At 41.3% G+C, this 15137-nt stretch overlaps 2 protein-coding genes across 3 annotated transcripts; one reads left to right on the top strand and one right to left on the bottom strand.

Annotated features, from left to right (window-relative positions):
- Positions 1–153: 153 nt before the first annotated feature.
- On the bottom strand, positions 154–9043 carry LOC112253889 (septin-10). Of its 2 annotated transcripts, XM_024425961.2 has the most exons (11): positions 8888–9035; positions 8342–8392; positions 7221–7335; positions 6796–6991; positions 6334–6520; positions 5430–5591; positions 2869–2965; positions 2585–2753; positions 2294–2426; positions 1872–2056; positions 154–1325 (listed from the first exon to the last, which is right to left on the bottom strand). In XM_024425961.2, exons 1-11 carry the CDS (start codon positions 8912–8914, stop codon positions 1310–1312), a joined length of 1338 nt encoding a protein of 445 aa, XP_024281729.1. In that variant the 5' UTR covers positions 8915–9035; the 3' UTR covers positions 154–1309. The 2 variants fall into 2 exon arrangements, with proteins under 2 accessions (XP_024281729.1, XP_024281730.1); XM_024425962.2 differs by lacking the exon at positions 8342–8392 and having other exon boundaries at positions 8888–9043.
- A 1325-nt stretch (positions 9044–10368) lies between these two features.
- Positions 10369–13863, top strand: LOC112253888 (ankyrin repeat domain-containing protein SOWAHC-like). The gene has a single exon (XM_024425959.2). It carries the CDS (start codon positions 10795–10797, stop codon positions 12526–12528), a length of 1734 nt encoding a protein of 577 aa, XP_024281727.1. The 5' UTR covers positions 10369–10794; the 3' UTR covers positions 12529–13863.
- The last annotated feature ends 1274 nt before the right edge of the window (positions 13864–15137 follow it).

Raw genomic sequence — 15137 nt, 5'->3', positions numbered from 1 at the left:
CGATGAGACAAGGATATCCCTACTGGCCAAACCTGCCGTAACCCGGATGGCCTGGACTTGTACTTTTGATATGTAAATAAACAAGATTAATTAATACCTCTTCCAACATCTCTTCAATTAATTTGTACAGTTAAATAACGACATGTTACGACAAACATAATATCATGTTTTATTTTTGGTGATATAAACCCTTCACACCTAAGAACAAACGTCAGTTCATATTTGAGAGTTAAGAAAAAAAGCTGTGTACAAAAAACGCTTAAATTACACAAGTTATTTTCAAAGCTATCCTTTCTGAGAGGGAAAATATGTCTGGCAATTATAACGTCAATCATTCCACACACGACATACTATTTCTAAGCAATAAGGACCAAAGAAGTGTGGTATATGGCCAATATACCATGGCAAAGGAATGTTCATGTGTACGACGCAACGTGGAGTGCCTGGACACAGCCCTTAGCCGTGGTATATTGGCAATATATCCCGAGGTGCCTTGTGTCAAAACCATTTGATGTAGTGTTCAATTCAGAAAGGTCATTGAGCAGCTGCTTCATTCTTTAGCATTTGAAATGAAATACAAGGTATGTGGCAGTAAGGCACAAGTTTTTTGAAAGAAGTAATTTCAATAATACCTCAGTGATTGGAATGTAACACATGCGTGGATATAACGTAGCTCTGGTCGATGGTGCGTGTTCCGCTAATGTAACATGTGAGGAACGTCCTGGACCAGAGTTCGGTATTACTACGCATGGAATCCATCCAGAAACCCATGAGTCTACAATAATAATGCATAGAATAAATATCAAGCTATATAATACACACTAGTGGTGAACAGCATATTTTAAAAGACATGCAAATATATATATTCTACTATCTGCAGAATTAAAGTTGAACAAGTTCAAGTCAAATTGACACATTATCTGATAATCCCATTTAAAAGTGAACACTCAAGACAACCCGGTAACACAACTAATTCCGAGATTGGACAATTAAATACATATTGAATGTCAATGTACTGTTGACCATCAAACAAATTGTATTTCTGTTTGGTGTGAAGTACAGTATTTTCAATGATAACCCTAACCAGACCTTGATCATTTGGCGCCCTCTAGCTGTAGAAGTGAAAAGTAAAGTAATACAAAAGGGTTACAAGTATTAAAGAGAATTATCAATAGTCTGGCTGGAATTTAACTAACATTTGTGATTTGACTAATAAGCCAAAACAATGACGACTATCGGTGAATGTACTCCATTTTGTATTTATTTCTCCTCTGTCTGATGGGAGGGGGTCTTTGTCCATTTTATTTCTTCACATGAACCCAGAGCTAAAGACCCAACGAAAAAGAGGAAATATAGTCAATAATTTAGAGATCTGTGTCACTACATCATAACACACATCTATACTCATTAACTAAGCTTTCCTATCAACTGTCAAATCAATAGTTTCCTCTTATCAAAAAAACAAACTGATGTTCTTTATACCCTGCTTCCCTCCCTATCGTCTCACTGACTTCACAGGTTTCTGAAGCAACTGTTGTGGTTTTGGTTAGTAGCCTCGTCACAAGTTAACTTAACATCCTTAGCTTCCATCTCTAGGCTCCTGTCAATCAGAAATACAATCACACTGATGAACTAAAATGACTGTATAATGCCTGCAGTCCACACACAGTATACAATTCTGGTGAACATTCATTTTTGTTAGTCTCTGCACATGCATCATGAAATTGAGAGGGGAAATAGGTTAGGATTGAATTAGGATAGATAAATGTGTAAGAGAGCTTTGAGCTGTCCAAAACATTTCAGCAATAAACATCTTAGAAGGGAATTAAGCGGCCGCCCTGAAACTTATTTTACAATAACATGCGTCTTACTTTTTACGGTCTTTGTCCTTCTTGAGGTTGGCGTTAGTGTTGAAGGACTGGCCTTGGAGCAGCTCGGCAGCTGTTTTCTTCTTGCTGAAGGTGTTGATCTCGTCCTCCAGAGACCTTCTCTTCTCATCCAGCTTGCTCTTCTCCTCAGAGTGCAGTCTCTTCAGCTGCTCAAACTTACCTTGCAACTGAGGGAAAACATCAAAACGTCAAGTGTTTTTAATACCTCGAATTTCTAGTGCTTTTCTAAAAACCCAAAAAGACGCTTCTCACGTGGATCTCTTCAACCAAAAATACATTCATTTAATATGAAAGGTCATTGAAGATGGGTTTTCTGTGATGAACGTCTACACCTATATGTCTCTTGCTGACCTGTATAGCATGCTGTCACAGTAGGACACGGTGTGTGTGTGTGTGTCCAGTACCTCTCTCTCAGCTTCCTTCAGCTCAGTCTCCTTCTCCTTGACTCTCTGGACAAACATCTGCCTCATCTCCTCCTCTCTCCGCTGCAAATCTCCCAGGAACTCGTGACGCTTGGCTTCATAGGTCTCCTGCAGGCTGTAGACGCACGCGGTTTAAAACTAAATGTACAGCCTCCTCTCGCTGTATAATGTTAACATGTTTTTCCACAGACCTTTTAATCTGTGCACCTCATCTGGTTATCACAGGCCCGGAATTATGATAACCGTGCGTGGCACGCCCTGCTCTCTCCGTACCTGACTGGCTTGCTCTCCGGGTTTGTGTCCGTGAATCCCATCTCCTCCAGTTTGCAGCGGCGGTAGAGCTCGTAGTGGCGCGTGTGGGTCTGCTCCCTCAGGTCCTCCATGTTCACACAGATCAGCATCTCCCTCAGCTTCACAAAGTCACAGTGGTTCTCGTTCTCCACTGAAACAAGACAGACAGGCCTTTACCTCCTGGCATTTGTACTGCAGAGCCATAGACACTTCAAAGAAAGCAAGCTGTAAGCCTGAAGCCTACACGGTAAAACAGGTTTGCCTACCTTGCACCACACCCCAGGGATACTGCCGAGCTTTGACCATTTTATTTCCAATCTTCACCTCCTCTGAGCTCCCCACAACAGCAAAAGGCAGGATACCCTGACATTAGCAAATAGATCATAGAAGACACGGAGTACATTTACATGCACACTAAGTCAATATTAAAGTGATTTTGGTAGTAGGTTAAGTATGGAATTAGTCATGTAAACACCTTACTCTGCTTATCTTAAAATCGAGAGTACGGTCAAAAATCAAAGAAAGCAAACGCTAGGGTTGGACGGTATACCCGTATTGCTACATGGACTGTTTTTCTTCTTCTATAACGTTATTTCAATGTTTGGTTTGTTAAAATGTGATATGCGACTCGTCTCCCTCCCTCACCAATATGTCGATGCTGTTTTCCACTTTGCTTCTTAATATAAATATAAATCAAATAAATGTGTATTTGTCACATTCACCAGTGTTCTATAATGACACTATTAGTTTGTGTATATTACTGTCTGCAAACAGAGAGCTTTCCTTTTCTTAGCAAATGTTTTCATTGTTAGCCGCTGGCTAGCTAATAAATGTACTGTGTCAGAGCAAACATAGCCAGCTAATACACCCTGATATCAGTGCTGTTGTAGGCCTAAATCAGCAGGCGTATTTATTTATTTAATTTAATTTCTGAAACATGCCGTGAAGCCGCTCAACAACTACATCATACCGGTCATCCAACAGATTCCCATTCAGAGCGACACACAGAAGCATCCAGGGTCAATGCCCTGCTCAAGGGCACGTTGACAGATCTCCCACCAGGCCAAAAACCGTGAACCCGAACCCTCCAAGATCCCCCCCCCACAGTTCTCCAATAGCTGTCCCTCAACCATCCGAGACCCCTCCTACAGTCCCCCAAGTAGAAAACTAAAAAATACAATCAATTCCATTCCCCACCCCCAAGAACCCCCCCAATGCACCAACAACCAAGATAATGAACTAAAGAGAAAAAAAGACAGAAGACACCAAACATTTTAAAACACAAAAACAACATCAAGGACAACTAAAATCATAACAGCAATGTCTACTTTATATGTTTGTGGGCATTTCTGGCACTATTACTTGTATGTGTGTGTTCTTGTATGTGTTTATTTGAATGAGAGTGTGTATATGCATGTGCCCCAGGCAAACCGGCATTAGCTGTAAAAGCACTGCCCCCTCAGCGTCATTCAAACTTACTTTTTATTGTGTTTTATTTAGACTTTTTACATTTATCTCCTGCGCAACAACTCCAGTCCCACTTGTCTGCAATTCCACATCCCAACCCTCAGCCCATCCCATCTATCTCTGCTGGCCACCCTCTTCGTGTTTCTATACAACACATATATTTCAACTACGCTGTGATGTTTAACGGACAATTTCAATCTATCTAATCGAATAGAATCCAGATTGCGAGTTGAAGATATGTACTTTTACTAAGAGTATTAGGATATTAGTAATTGACTGACCCGGTCTCTCCAGATCTCCTAACAGTACTATTTCTAGGGTCAATTTTAGATCAATACTATGCATTTTCAGCCATTCCTGAACCTGAGACCTGAAACAGGCTACCTGAGGGTAATACCAAAACAAATGGTTTATTGATTCTGTATCCTCACAACAAAATCTGCAGAGCTTCGATGATTTTATGCCCCAAATAGTCAACATTTCGTTGGTGGCAAGAATTCTATATAATAATTTTAGTTGAAAGCACGAAGTCTTGAATCCTGCGTTGTTTTATATATCAACTCATACACCCTGTACCATGGAATCGGTACATCAAAAATCTCTTCCCAACTATTTTGCAATTTGTATGGCACAGTTGTCAACATCCTGGTCCTCAAATTAAACTGGTATACTTTCCTATTTATGCTATTTTTATTCCTCCGCCAGTTTTGATCCTTTATATTGGGCAGACAGACCAGTTCCCTACCTCCTCCCGCTGCCACCTGCCTCCTCCATTTTTTGGGGTAATGCTGTAATCAATTGGTTGTACACTTGGATTGAGCAGACCTTCCCGTACAATTCTGATAACTCCATGAAGGACATAAATCGGCATGTTGTTTGTGCAACAGTATCTTCTAAATCAGAGAGGAATAGGCGAGGTACGAATATGTTATCTGCGCATGTACTAGCACCAGCCGAGCGAGCCTCCCTCTTTAGCGTGAAGTGAGGTCGGGAAAAATGGAAGTAGGAATATTTGAAGTAGTTCTCATACAAAATTTAGAAGTCCAAACTTTTTTTTTTTTAAAGAACATGTCGCTGTCATAGAACATTTATTTTTTATTGCATATTTTCTATATTGACCAAAGTCCCATCAGGTAGCCTGATTTCTGATGTATCCATGTAAACGGGATTATTAGGGAAATCGTTCTTCACCCAAAGCATGTAAATGTTTTCATCACACTATCCACAATAATCGTGTTACTGTGTGCATGTATCCATGCTCACTGAGGTGCACTGTCTAGCACAGTCAAATTCACCACTGTGAGGTATGGAATTGGGCAGAGAGCCTGAAAGGATGCCAAGGGAATGTTAGACAACTCACATTCATGGCAGTGTTGATCTTGGAGACTGTCTCGTCGTCGGTAGGGAACTGGTAGATCTGGACACCGTTACTGACCAACTCGCTCATGATCTTGATCTTAAACTTGTGGAGCTCGCTCTTGGAGATGGTGTCTGCTTTGGCGATGACAGGAATGATGTTGACCTACAAATAAAAAATACACAAGTTGTCTTGTAAATAATACATTTTCTTTCCGAATTGACATCAATTCCCTCAAGAATCAAACAGGACATATCGTTCATTTTACAAGTAGAAACAAATTCCATTTTGTGAAAGAACAGTACTGTAAAACATGCAGCTATTGGGCTCCCGAGTGGCGCAGAGGTCTAAGGCACTGCATCTCAGTGCTAGAGGCGTCACCACAGACCCTGGTTTGATTCCAGGCTGTATCACAACCGGCCGTGATTGGGAGTCCCATAGGGCGGCGCACAATTGGCCCAGCGTCGTTAGTGTTTGGCCGGGGTAGGCTGTCATTGTAAATAAGAATTTGTTCTTATCTGACTTGTATGTTTTTTTAAAAACCTTTATTTAACTAGACAACTAAAGCACAATCAGGACAGACTTCTGTGATTGCCCAGTGGCTGAACTAAGTCAACATTCTGCTTTGTTCAGTCCTGTCACAGTAACACAGTAATAATTACTCATCATGCAACTCCCAGTTTTTAACCAACCACCATGACACTTCCTAAACTGCCCAAATACTCCATAACACTAAATAAAATGAAAAACACCCCCTTAATTAATTCTACATTTAAACACAACAACAATTATGAAAAAAAAATTGTTAATATTCATAGACTAATGCTGTAGAACTGTGCCAGGGACAAAAATCAAAGGAGAAAAAAAAATGCAAGAGTGACAGCTTCTTTTAGTTTTAGTCAGGCACCTTGCTGTCCAGTTTCTTCATGGTGACCAGGTCCAGGGACTTGAGAGAGTGTCCTGAAGGGGCGATGAAGTAGAGACAGGCATGGATACGGGAGTCGTGGTAGTTGTGGAGGGACCGCTTGATCTTCAACTCCTCCTGTAGATACGACTCGAACTGGGTGTCAATGTAGTCCACAACATGCTGGTAGCTGCCGAAGGAAACATTCAGAGGACAGATACTCCATCAGAAGTTGCGTAGCGTATGTGGTAAAACAAGTGATTCGTGGTGGATTGAAAGACAAAATAACGTGCTTTGTATTGTCATTCAGCATCAGGGTCATATTCGGTAGGCTACGGTAGCAAAACGTTTACGAAACGGAACACTAAAACACAGGGTTTAAGTTATCGGACAAGTTCAGGTAGGCTGTTAGGTTTGGTGCCGAATGAATATGACCCAGGTATATCATGACTGCACTTCTCTCACCTCTCCTGCTTGTTCATCTGGTCCCCAAAGCCCACTGTGTTGACGATGGTCAGCTTGAGTCGCACGTTGCTCTCCTGCAGGTCATAGGTCTGCGCTCGCAGCTTCACCTTGGGCTCGAAGTGAGACGACTCAAAGTTCTCAAAGTTAGTGTTGAACAGTGTGTCCATTAGGGTGGATTTGCCAATACCCGTTTCGCCTGGATAGTGGGGGGAAAAACTGTTTGCTAATCTTAGTGACAACATTGCTTTGTAAAATTAGGGTCAAACTTGAGGAAAACGAAAAATACATTTTAGACAGTTGAGGATTCTGGGCACAAGTCCAGAATAAATTAATTGAAAGGAAATGGGCCAACATTTTTTTCCATCTAAAAAGGGGCTACTGGTCTGGTGGCTGAACTTTTAATGTAACATCACAACGTTACTCACCAATACAGAGGATATTGAAGCAGAAACCTTGACATGTTGATTTGTTGACCAGCTGGTGAGGTAGGCTGTCGAAGCCAACATGGCCAGACAAGGACAGAGGCCGGGCATTTTTGTCCTGTTATAGGGAGACATAGCCTAACATTAGGCCAACTCAGTATATGACAATATCTGACAACAGCTTGGACTGGTTAACCTAGGTAAATAATCTTATATTCCTATGTTTTCATTGTGTGTACAGTCGTGGCCAAAAGCTTTGAAAATGACACAAATATAAATTTTCAAAGTCTGCTGCCTCAGTTTGTATGATGGCAATATGCATATACTCCAGAATGTTATGAAGAGTGATCAGATGAATTGCAATTAATTGCAAAGTCCCTCTTGAATGAACTGAATCTCAAAAAAAAACATTTCCACTGCATTTCAGCCCTGCCAAAAAAGGACCAGCTGACATCAAGTCAGTGATTCTCTCATTAACACAGGTGTGAGTGTAGACAAGGACAAGGCTGGAGATCAAATAACAGACTGGAAGCTTCAAAAGGAGGGTGGTGCTTGGAATAATTGTTCTTCCTCTGTCTACAATGGTTACCTGCAAGGAAACACGTGCTGTCATCATTGCTTTGCACAAAAAGGGCTTCACGGGCAAGGATATTGTTGCCAGTAAGATTGCACCTAAATCAACCATTTATCTGACCATCAAGAACTTCAAGGAGAGCGGTTCAATTGTTGTGAAGAAGGCTTCCGGACGCCCTAGAAAGTCCAGCAAGCGCCAGGACTGTCTCCTAAAGTTGATTCAGCTGTGGGATCGGGGAACCACCAGTACAGAGCTTGCTCAGGAATGGCAGCAGGCAGGTGTAGGTGCATCTGCACGCACAGTGAGGCAAATACTTTTGGAGGATGGTCTGGTGTCACACTTATGAACTGCTTGTAGTTATACTTCAGTATTCCATAGTAACATCGGACAAAAATATCTAAAGACACTGAGGCAGCAGACTTTCATTAATATTTGTGTCATTCTCAAAACTTTTGGCCAAGACTGTACACTACTTACCCATACAAGGCTACATGTTCATTTGTCTACAGTACACACAAACATCTATCTATTTATATGAATGACACTCTACCTGACCTGTCCATTTCTTTACTGACACAGATTGTGGATAGACCTGGAAAGGCTGGAGATAGCAGAACAGTTTCAGCAGCATACATTTGGCTAGATTTTGTAGCTAGCACACAAAGTTACATTTCACTGGCTGCCACATCGGCAAACTGACCCATGCGTTTGCAAACTAGCTTGACAGATTATGGCAATTTTTTTTTGTTCTATGTGCATTTCATATATTAATTATTGCTCAAAGGGCGTAAACAAGCTCCAGCAGTAAAACCCTGCTTCTTAGAAACTCTGGTTGGAGCTACGTTGTTAGCCACATAGCTACCTGGATAGTGAAAAAGTTACTTAATCAGTTCCAGGTCGTCGTATTGCAATCCTGCTGTGCAGACGGTCAGAACTCACAACGCCCAGACAAGTGTTTACCTTTCAGGATTACGCAGCGCAACAGCAATAAAGTCGACCTGGAACGTAATCATGCTGACTAGCAAGCTAAACGTGTCGTAAGTTTTACAACTGTAGATATACATTATTTAGCGATTAAATTAAACACAACAATTACCCCCTGAGCAACATCCGACGTAGTCATCTCGGAATAAAGCAGCTAAATAGCTACAAATACTAACAGACTGTAAAGAAAATAGGCTCAACTAAAAAAGTTTAAAAATCGACTATCTACGTAGCCATGAAAGGAATGTAGGCTTGCACACTTTTTTCATGGTTGGGAAGACACGAGTGACCGTTATGTTTGTGTTTAACAAAATAAACTATATATATATTAAGTACTACATCTTCTGATTTTGTGTTATGTATTCATCAAATTCTGAGTACAGAGTAATTATTTTGAACTGCAGGATTGTTAGTTACTATATATCGACCCCCATAGAATGAATGGTGTAAACCACTTTTCCGGAAATTCGTTGGACATACATGGTGTGAAACTAAGTAGACATTTTGGTTCCTTGCGCGACTTTGACTGACCGACCACTAATATAGATTCCAAAATGGCGTTTCAAGGGTCACAGTTTCCCAATGTTGTGGTTGCTATGAGGCGTGGACAGAGATACTTTTGGGGAGATGGGAAACGACATTGGAATCTTATTAACGCTCATTGTGTACGTTGCCCATGCATCGTCTATGGGCCACGCCGGCCCACGCGGTACATTTCTGGTACGAAGGAGTGACTGGGCGTTAGCTCAAAAACACAACATTAGCATGAATTTAGTGAACAATAAGTACAGCATAAGTATTTTCCGAGATTTGAGATAATTAACTTGTTCTCTGAAATCGTGAAATTAAGGAAAAAGGCAGGTTTCTCGACTCATACCCTGATTTTGATAAGGGATTATGAGAAGATTAGTTTTGCAACCACTCGAAGCAGCATTTACAAGTGAACGCGATCGTTTGACATTCTGCTTGTTTGGGGCGTTATGCCACGTTCAAGACAACTGGGAAAGAACGAGCTCCGACTGTGAAAATCGATTTGAACAGCCATCCAACTAGGAATTCCAACTCTTCCTAGAGCTCGGACTTTCCGAACTTAAAATACAGACTTCATTATTTGATCTCGTATTTTTCCGAGTTTCCGGGTGTTTTGAACGCTGCATTTATACCACAGATAGACATTGAGCCAGATATTAAACCGGATGTATAAATGTGAAGCATCCGGTTGGCGTTTCCTCTCACTACCAAATATGTTAATGCGAGGAAGCCCAGTGACCGGCATGGTGAGAAGATGGAGTGAGATAGATTTTGGCCAACATTCTGCTAATTTTCTAATCGATGAAACATTTGATCTCCATACAGTTTTATGTTTCCAAAACTATAATCTATTACAAACAGAGTGTACTGCGTTTTGCAGACTTTACCCTTTGCCAAAGTAAAACAAAAATGCGTTGTTTAGGAGTGCGAATTGCCTTATTGCACACGCGCACTTCATAGTATGCGTTCCCTAACGAAAATATGCAAATAAATACTAGAACGTGCCATTGAGATCTCACTAGCTAGTGCATGGCTCTTTCCATCTCCTTGCTTGTTCTACCACCCTGATTAATTTCCTCCCATTGGAAACGACAGCCTCTGGTCTATCTTGGGTTAGTTATAAAAATCTTTGGTTTACGTTCATTCATTACCCAGGGGTAACTATCTCCTCCTTTCTCTAATGTCTCTGTAGTGGATCACTGTGACCATAGAAATAAAACGGATAGACAGGTCTGCTTGCAAAAGTGGGTCCTTCCTTACTCGACTCTGGGTGGGGTGACAGTTCTATTAATTTCTATTCTGTATCAAAGAAGCACAAGGTCTGAGGATGATGTGATGAGACAACACCAACCAGGGCAGGTGAAAATCGTATTTGTACGGGCTGATTAAACTCTAGCTAATTTATAAACATAAAAAGGAAGAGCTTTTTTTTTTAGATCTGTAAGTGGTTTACCGTAGCCTTTTAATTAATTACTTTTTTAATCAGTAATGGCGACTGAGTGCACCCAAGAAGCGGTTGTTGAATTTCTAACCGAGCGAGGAGGGAGAGTGAAAAACCAGATATTCATTGACTATTTCAAAGCTGTTTTCCCAGAAGACCCTGACCAGAAAGCAATTGTTCGGGAGAAATTCAAGGGATACGTGGACAATGTCGCATTTGTAAAGTTGGAGAATGGAGTGAAATGTGTATGTTTAAAAAAGAAGTATCGAGTTTCATTGAAGTGTACAGTGGAAAAAGACAGCGAGTGCAATGGTAACGGGACAGGCACTTTATTGGAACAAGAGGACAGCGGTGCAGCTATATCAAAATCATATAAGAACTTGATAGAAGATTGTGCACCACAACTGCATCTGTCAGTATCATCTGCTGGGCATGTGCACTCTTGTGAAATCACTGCAAACGAAGAGGCACAAGACATTTCACTTGGCTCAGGTTACGGAACTGACAATGCCACGAGAGCGAGACCGCCTGACATTTCTGGAATTATTTTGGAAGGTAAAATTGTAGAAAGAGCTGCGTCAACAAGGTCTGTAGTTCAAAATAATAGTTTATCAGACAATATGGGAAATGCGTTAGGCATTGGTGGTAATGCAGAGCAGAAATTGACCAAGGGGGACATTCATTGCAACCGCACGACATTGCAACCGCATGACATACCGCAAATTGCAGTGATTGAGGCGTCACCTTTATCTACATCCGCGGATGGCTCTATGTTCCCCTTACCCATACGTCCATTTCCAACTAATGCACAGGGCAGCCTGCTGTCCCGTCACCCTTCAACAGAGGACGGGGCAGACGAAAGCCAGTATTATGATTTTCAACAGAGCATATCTGGGAGTGACAGCTACACACCTAAAAGTAGCCGTAATAACTTTATTGGGCTCATGATGAACAGCTCCCTCCAGGTGCGACGCAGCATGGTGTTGAGGAACTCGGACTCCGCCTCTGTGGTTTCCTCTACTACAGACGAAGACGGTGCTTCAGTCACTCTGGACCCGTTGGAACACGAATGGATGATGTGTGCACCCGACGGCCAATGGGAGAGTCTCCACCGCCTCCTTTCCTCTGAACCGAACCTTGTCATGAAGAAGGATTTTGTGACTGGGTTCACCTGCCTGCACTGGGCCGCAAAGCAGGGCAAACAAGAGCTGCTGGCGCTTCTCGTGAACTTTGCCAAACAACACACAGTGCCCATCAACATCAACGCCCGATCAAGTGCCGGCTACACGCCCCTACACCTAGCAGCAATGCACAACCAAGTTGAGGTGGTGAAGTTACTGGTAGGAGCCTATGACGCAGATGTAGAGGCCAGAGATTACAATGGGAAAAGGGCGTGTCAGTATCTTACAAACAGTGTGGCCGTTGATATCCGTGACATCATCGGGGCGGGTGTTGGCGGCGACTCGGACTCAGAGAACACAGACTATGGGGATGGGGGGCGTTGGAGGTTGTCTAAAGTTCTCCAGTCTAATCTGACGCCCCTCAAACTGCACACTCACAGCGAGGAGGACACAGGTGATGGAGTAGACCAGGCCAGACAGAAACCCTTGCTGAGGAAATCGTCCTTTAGCAAGATGAGGCCCAAACTCCAGAAGATCCGCTTCAGATCTTCACAGATAGTTCACAGCACTTCGTTCCCAGCACACTGTGAGACAGAGGAGCTTAACAGGTCCAGGAAAAGCTCATTTAAATCCAGACCCATGTCAAATCTGTTTGGCTGAGGAATAGCCCCTAAGTTCACTCGACAAAGAGCAAATAAACTACTACAGTGCAGAATGACTGACACAATGGGGTATAGTTTGATGTTACAAGTGTTTGTTTTTTTGTGGCATAGGCCAAGTCTGGTGTTACACATACTTAAGGGTTTTCCTCTAGGCATTATATGAATATACTGAACTAATAGAATATGGTATTACATGATCTATTGAGTAACTGGCCAGATTGTCACCCCTGGTTAGGCTAAAAATGTCTGTGATAACTCTCATCATTCCGAAGTAGCCAAGTAGGTCTTATTGTTCGTCTGCTTGAACCCTTAACGTACATGTAAAGCTGGTCTTATTGTTCGTCTGCTTGAACCCTTAACGTACATGTAAAGCTGTCTGTAACCCACTGGGCAAAGATGTCATTTTAACGTCTAGTTTTGATTTCCATTTGGTTGAGTTGAACTAATTTGAATTCAGTGTGAAATCAACAAAAAATGACACAATGTCATTGGATTTAGGTTAAAAGTTGGGTGATTTAAAAAGATACTATTAACTTACATTGATTACTTTTTTTCAAAGCCAATCAGTTTTCCACGTTGATTTGATGCCTTCATATTGACTTTTTTTTGTTGGTTGAAATGACTTGGGAACCAGGTTGACTCGACCTGTTTTTGCCTAGTGGGAAGTGTTTAAACATCAAGTTATTTCACCACATGGTAGAAACAATGTCATTGATTTCACAACGCTTGGGAACAATTCTATCTTATTACTGTCAGACTGTTATTCGTTTATTCTCCCTTTTATATTTACGTTGCTTAAAGCACTTTGATTTTAAACTGTTATTGATCCAGCTTTCCTGCGGTTGATGCCATTCAGTCCACCTGAAAGACTTTGAGATGGGAATTTACTTCCTCTTTGTGTTCAAGTGGACGATTGGAGGCCAACGAAAAGGCCTCTGGTCCTTTACGTCTGTAATCAGGGTTAGTAGAGGAGATTTGTGTGTCACAAGGTACGCGGCTGTAGAGTGCACGGTAGGCCGACTGTTTATAGTGATGAAAGATCAGGTTTCATAACTATTCACGTTTAAAAAGGTACATTTTTTTGACCTGATAGACAACTCAAAATAAGGAGCTAAGGTTACAGTCGGCTGGTATCAAGTTGTAGGTTACCCTCTGTTCTGTTTTATATCAACAAGCTCAGGCTTGCTGACCCAGGAGAGCCTAGCTCAGCTGAGAGTGAGCAAGAGAGACTAGTGTACATTTAGTGCCTTCAGAAAGTGTTCATACTCCTTGACTTATTCCACATTTTGTTGCGTTACAGCCTGAATTCAGAATTGATTAAATATATATGTGTTTCTCACCAATCTACACACAATACGCCATAATGACAATGTGAAAACATGTTTTTAGAAATGTTTGCAAATGTAATAAAAAAAAAAAAGCATAAATATCTCAATGACAAAAGTATTCACACACCTGAGTCAATACTTTGTAGAAGCACCTTTGGCTGCTATTACAGCTGGGAGTCTTTCTGGGTAAATCTCTAAGAGCTTTCCACACCTGGATTGTACAGCATTTGCCCATTTTTAAAAAAATTATTCAAGCTCTGTTCAAATTGGTTGTTGATCCTTGCTAGACAACCATTTTCAGGTCTTGTCATAGTTTTTCAAGTAGATTTAAGTCCAAACTGTAACTCGACCACTCCGGAAAATTCACTGTTATCTTGGTAAGCAACTCCAGTGTAGATTTGGCCTTGTGTTTGAGATTATTGTCCTGCTGAACTGTGAATTCATCTCCCAGTGTCTGGTGGAAAACAGACTGAACCAGGCTTTCCTCTAGGATTTTGCCTGTACTTACCTCTACTCCATGTATTTTTTTATCCTGAAAAAATCCCAGTCCTTAATGATTACAAGCATACCCATAACATGATGCAGCCACCACTATGTCTGAAAATATGGAGAATGGTACTCTGTAATATGTTATGTTCGAGGCAAATCCAATAACACTTTGTATTCAGGACAAAAGGTTAATTGCTTTGCAAATTTGTTTTGCAGTATTACTTTAGTGCCTTGTTACAAACAGGATGTATGTTTTGTAATATTTTTATTTGGTACAGGTTTCCTTTTCACTCTGTCAATTAGGATAGTATTGTGGAGTAACTACAATGTTGTTGATCAATGCTAAGTTTTCTCCTATCACAGCCATTAAACTCTTTCACTGTTTAAAAGTCACCATTGGCCTCATGGTGAAATCCCTGAGCGGTTTCTTTCCTCTCCGGCAACTGAGTTAAGAAGGACGCCTTTATCTTTGTAGCGACTGGGTGTATTGATACACCATCCAAAGTGTAATTAATAACTTCACCATGCTCAAAGGGATATTCAACATCTGCTTTTTTATTTTTACCCATCTACCAATAGGTGCCCTCATAGCCGTGGGGAGTAAGGGTGCTGAGGGTGCTGCAGCACCCCCTGAAAAATCATAATAATAAAAAATATATGAATAAAAAATATAAATCATCTTTTGGAAAATAACATTGTTTTTCACAAAAGTGATGCACTGGGCCTTTAATAGTCCTGTATTAGTGAACTGATTTAGCCTTCTGTTATAGCCTTTAGTTTTTGTGCTATT

Source organism: Oncorhynchus tshawytscha, linkage group LG07 (genome assembly GCF_018296145.1).
Source record: "Oncorhynchus tshawytscha isolate Ot180627B linkage group LG07, Otsh_v2.0, whole genome shotgun sequence".
In the NCBI taxonomy this organism is placed as follows: domain Eukaryota; kingdom Metazoa; phylum Chordata; class Actinopteri; order Salmoniformes; family Salmonidae; genus Oncorhynchus; species Oncorhynchus tshawytscha.
The sequence above is the reverse complement of the archived record's forward strand: the minus strand, read 5'-3'. Positions and strand labels throughout refer to the sequence as shown.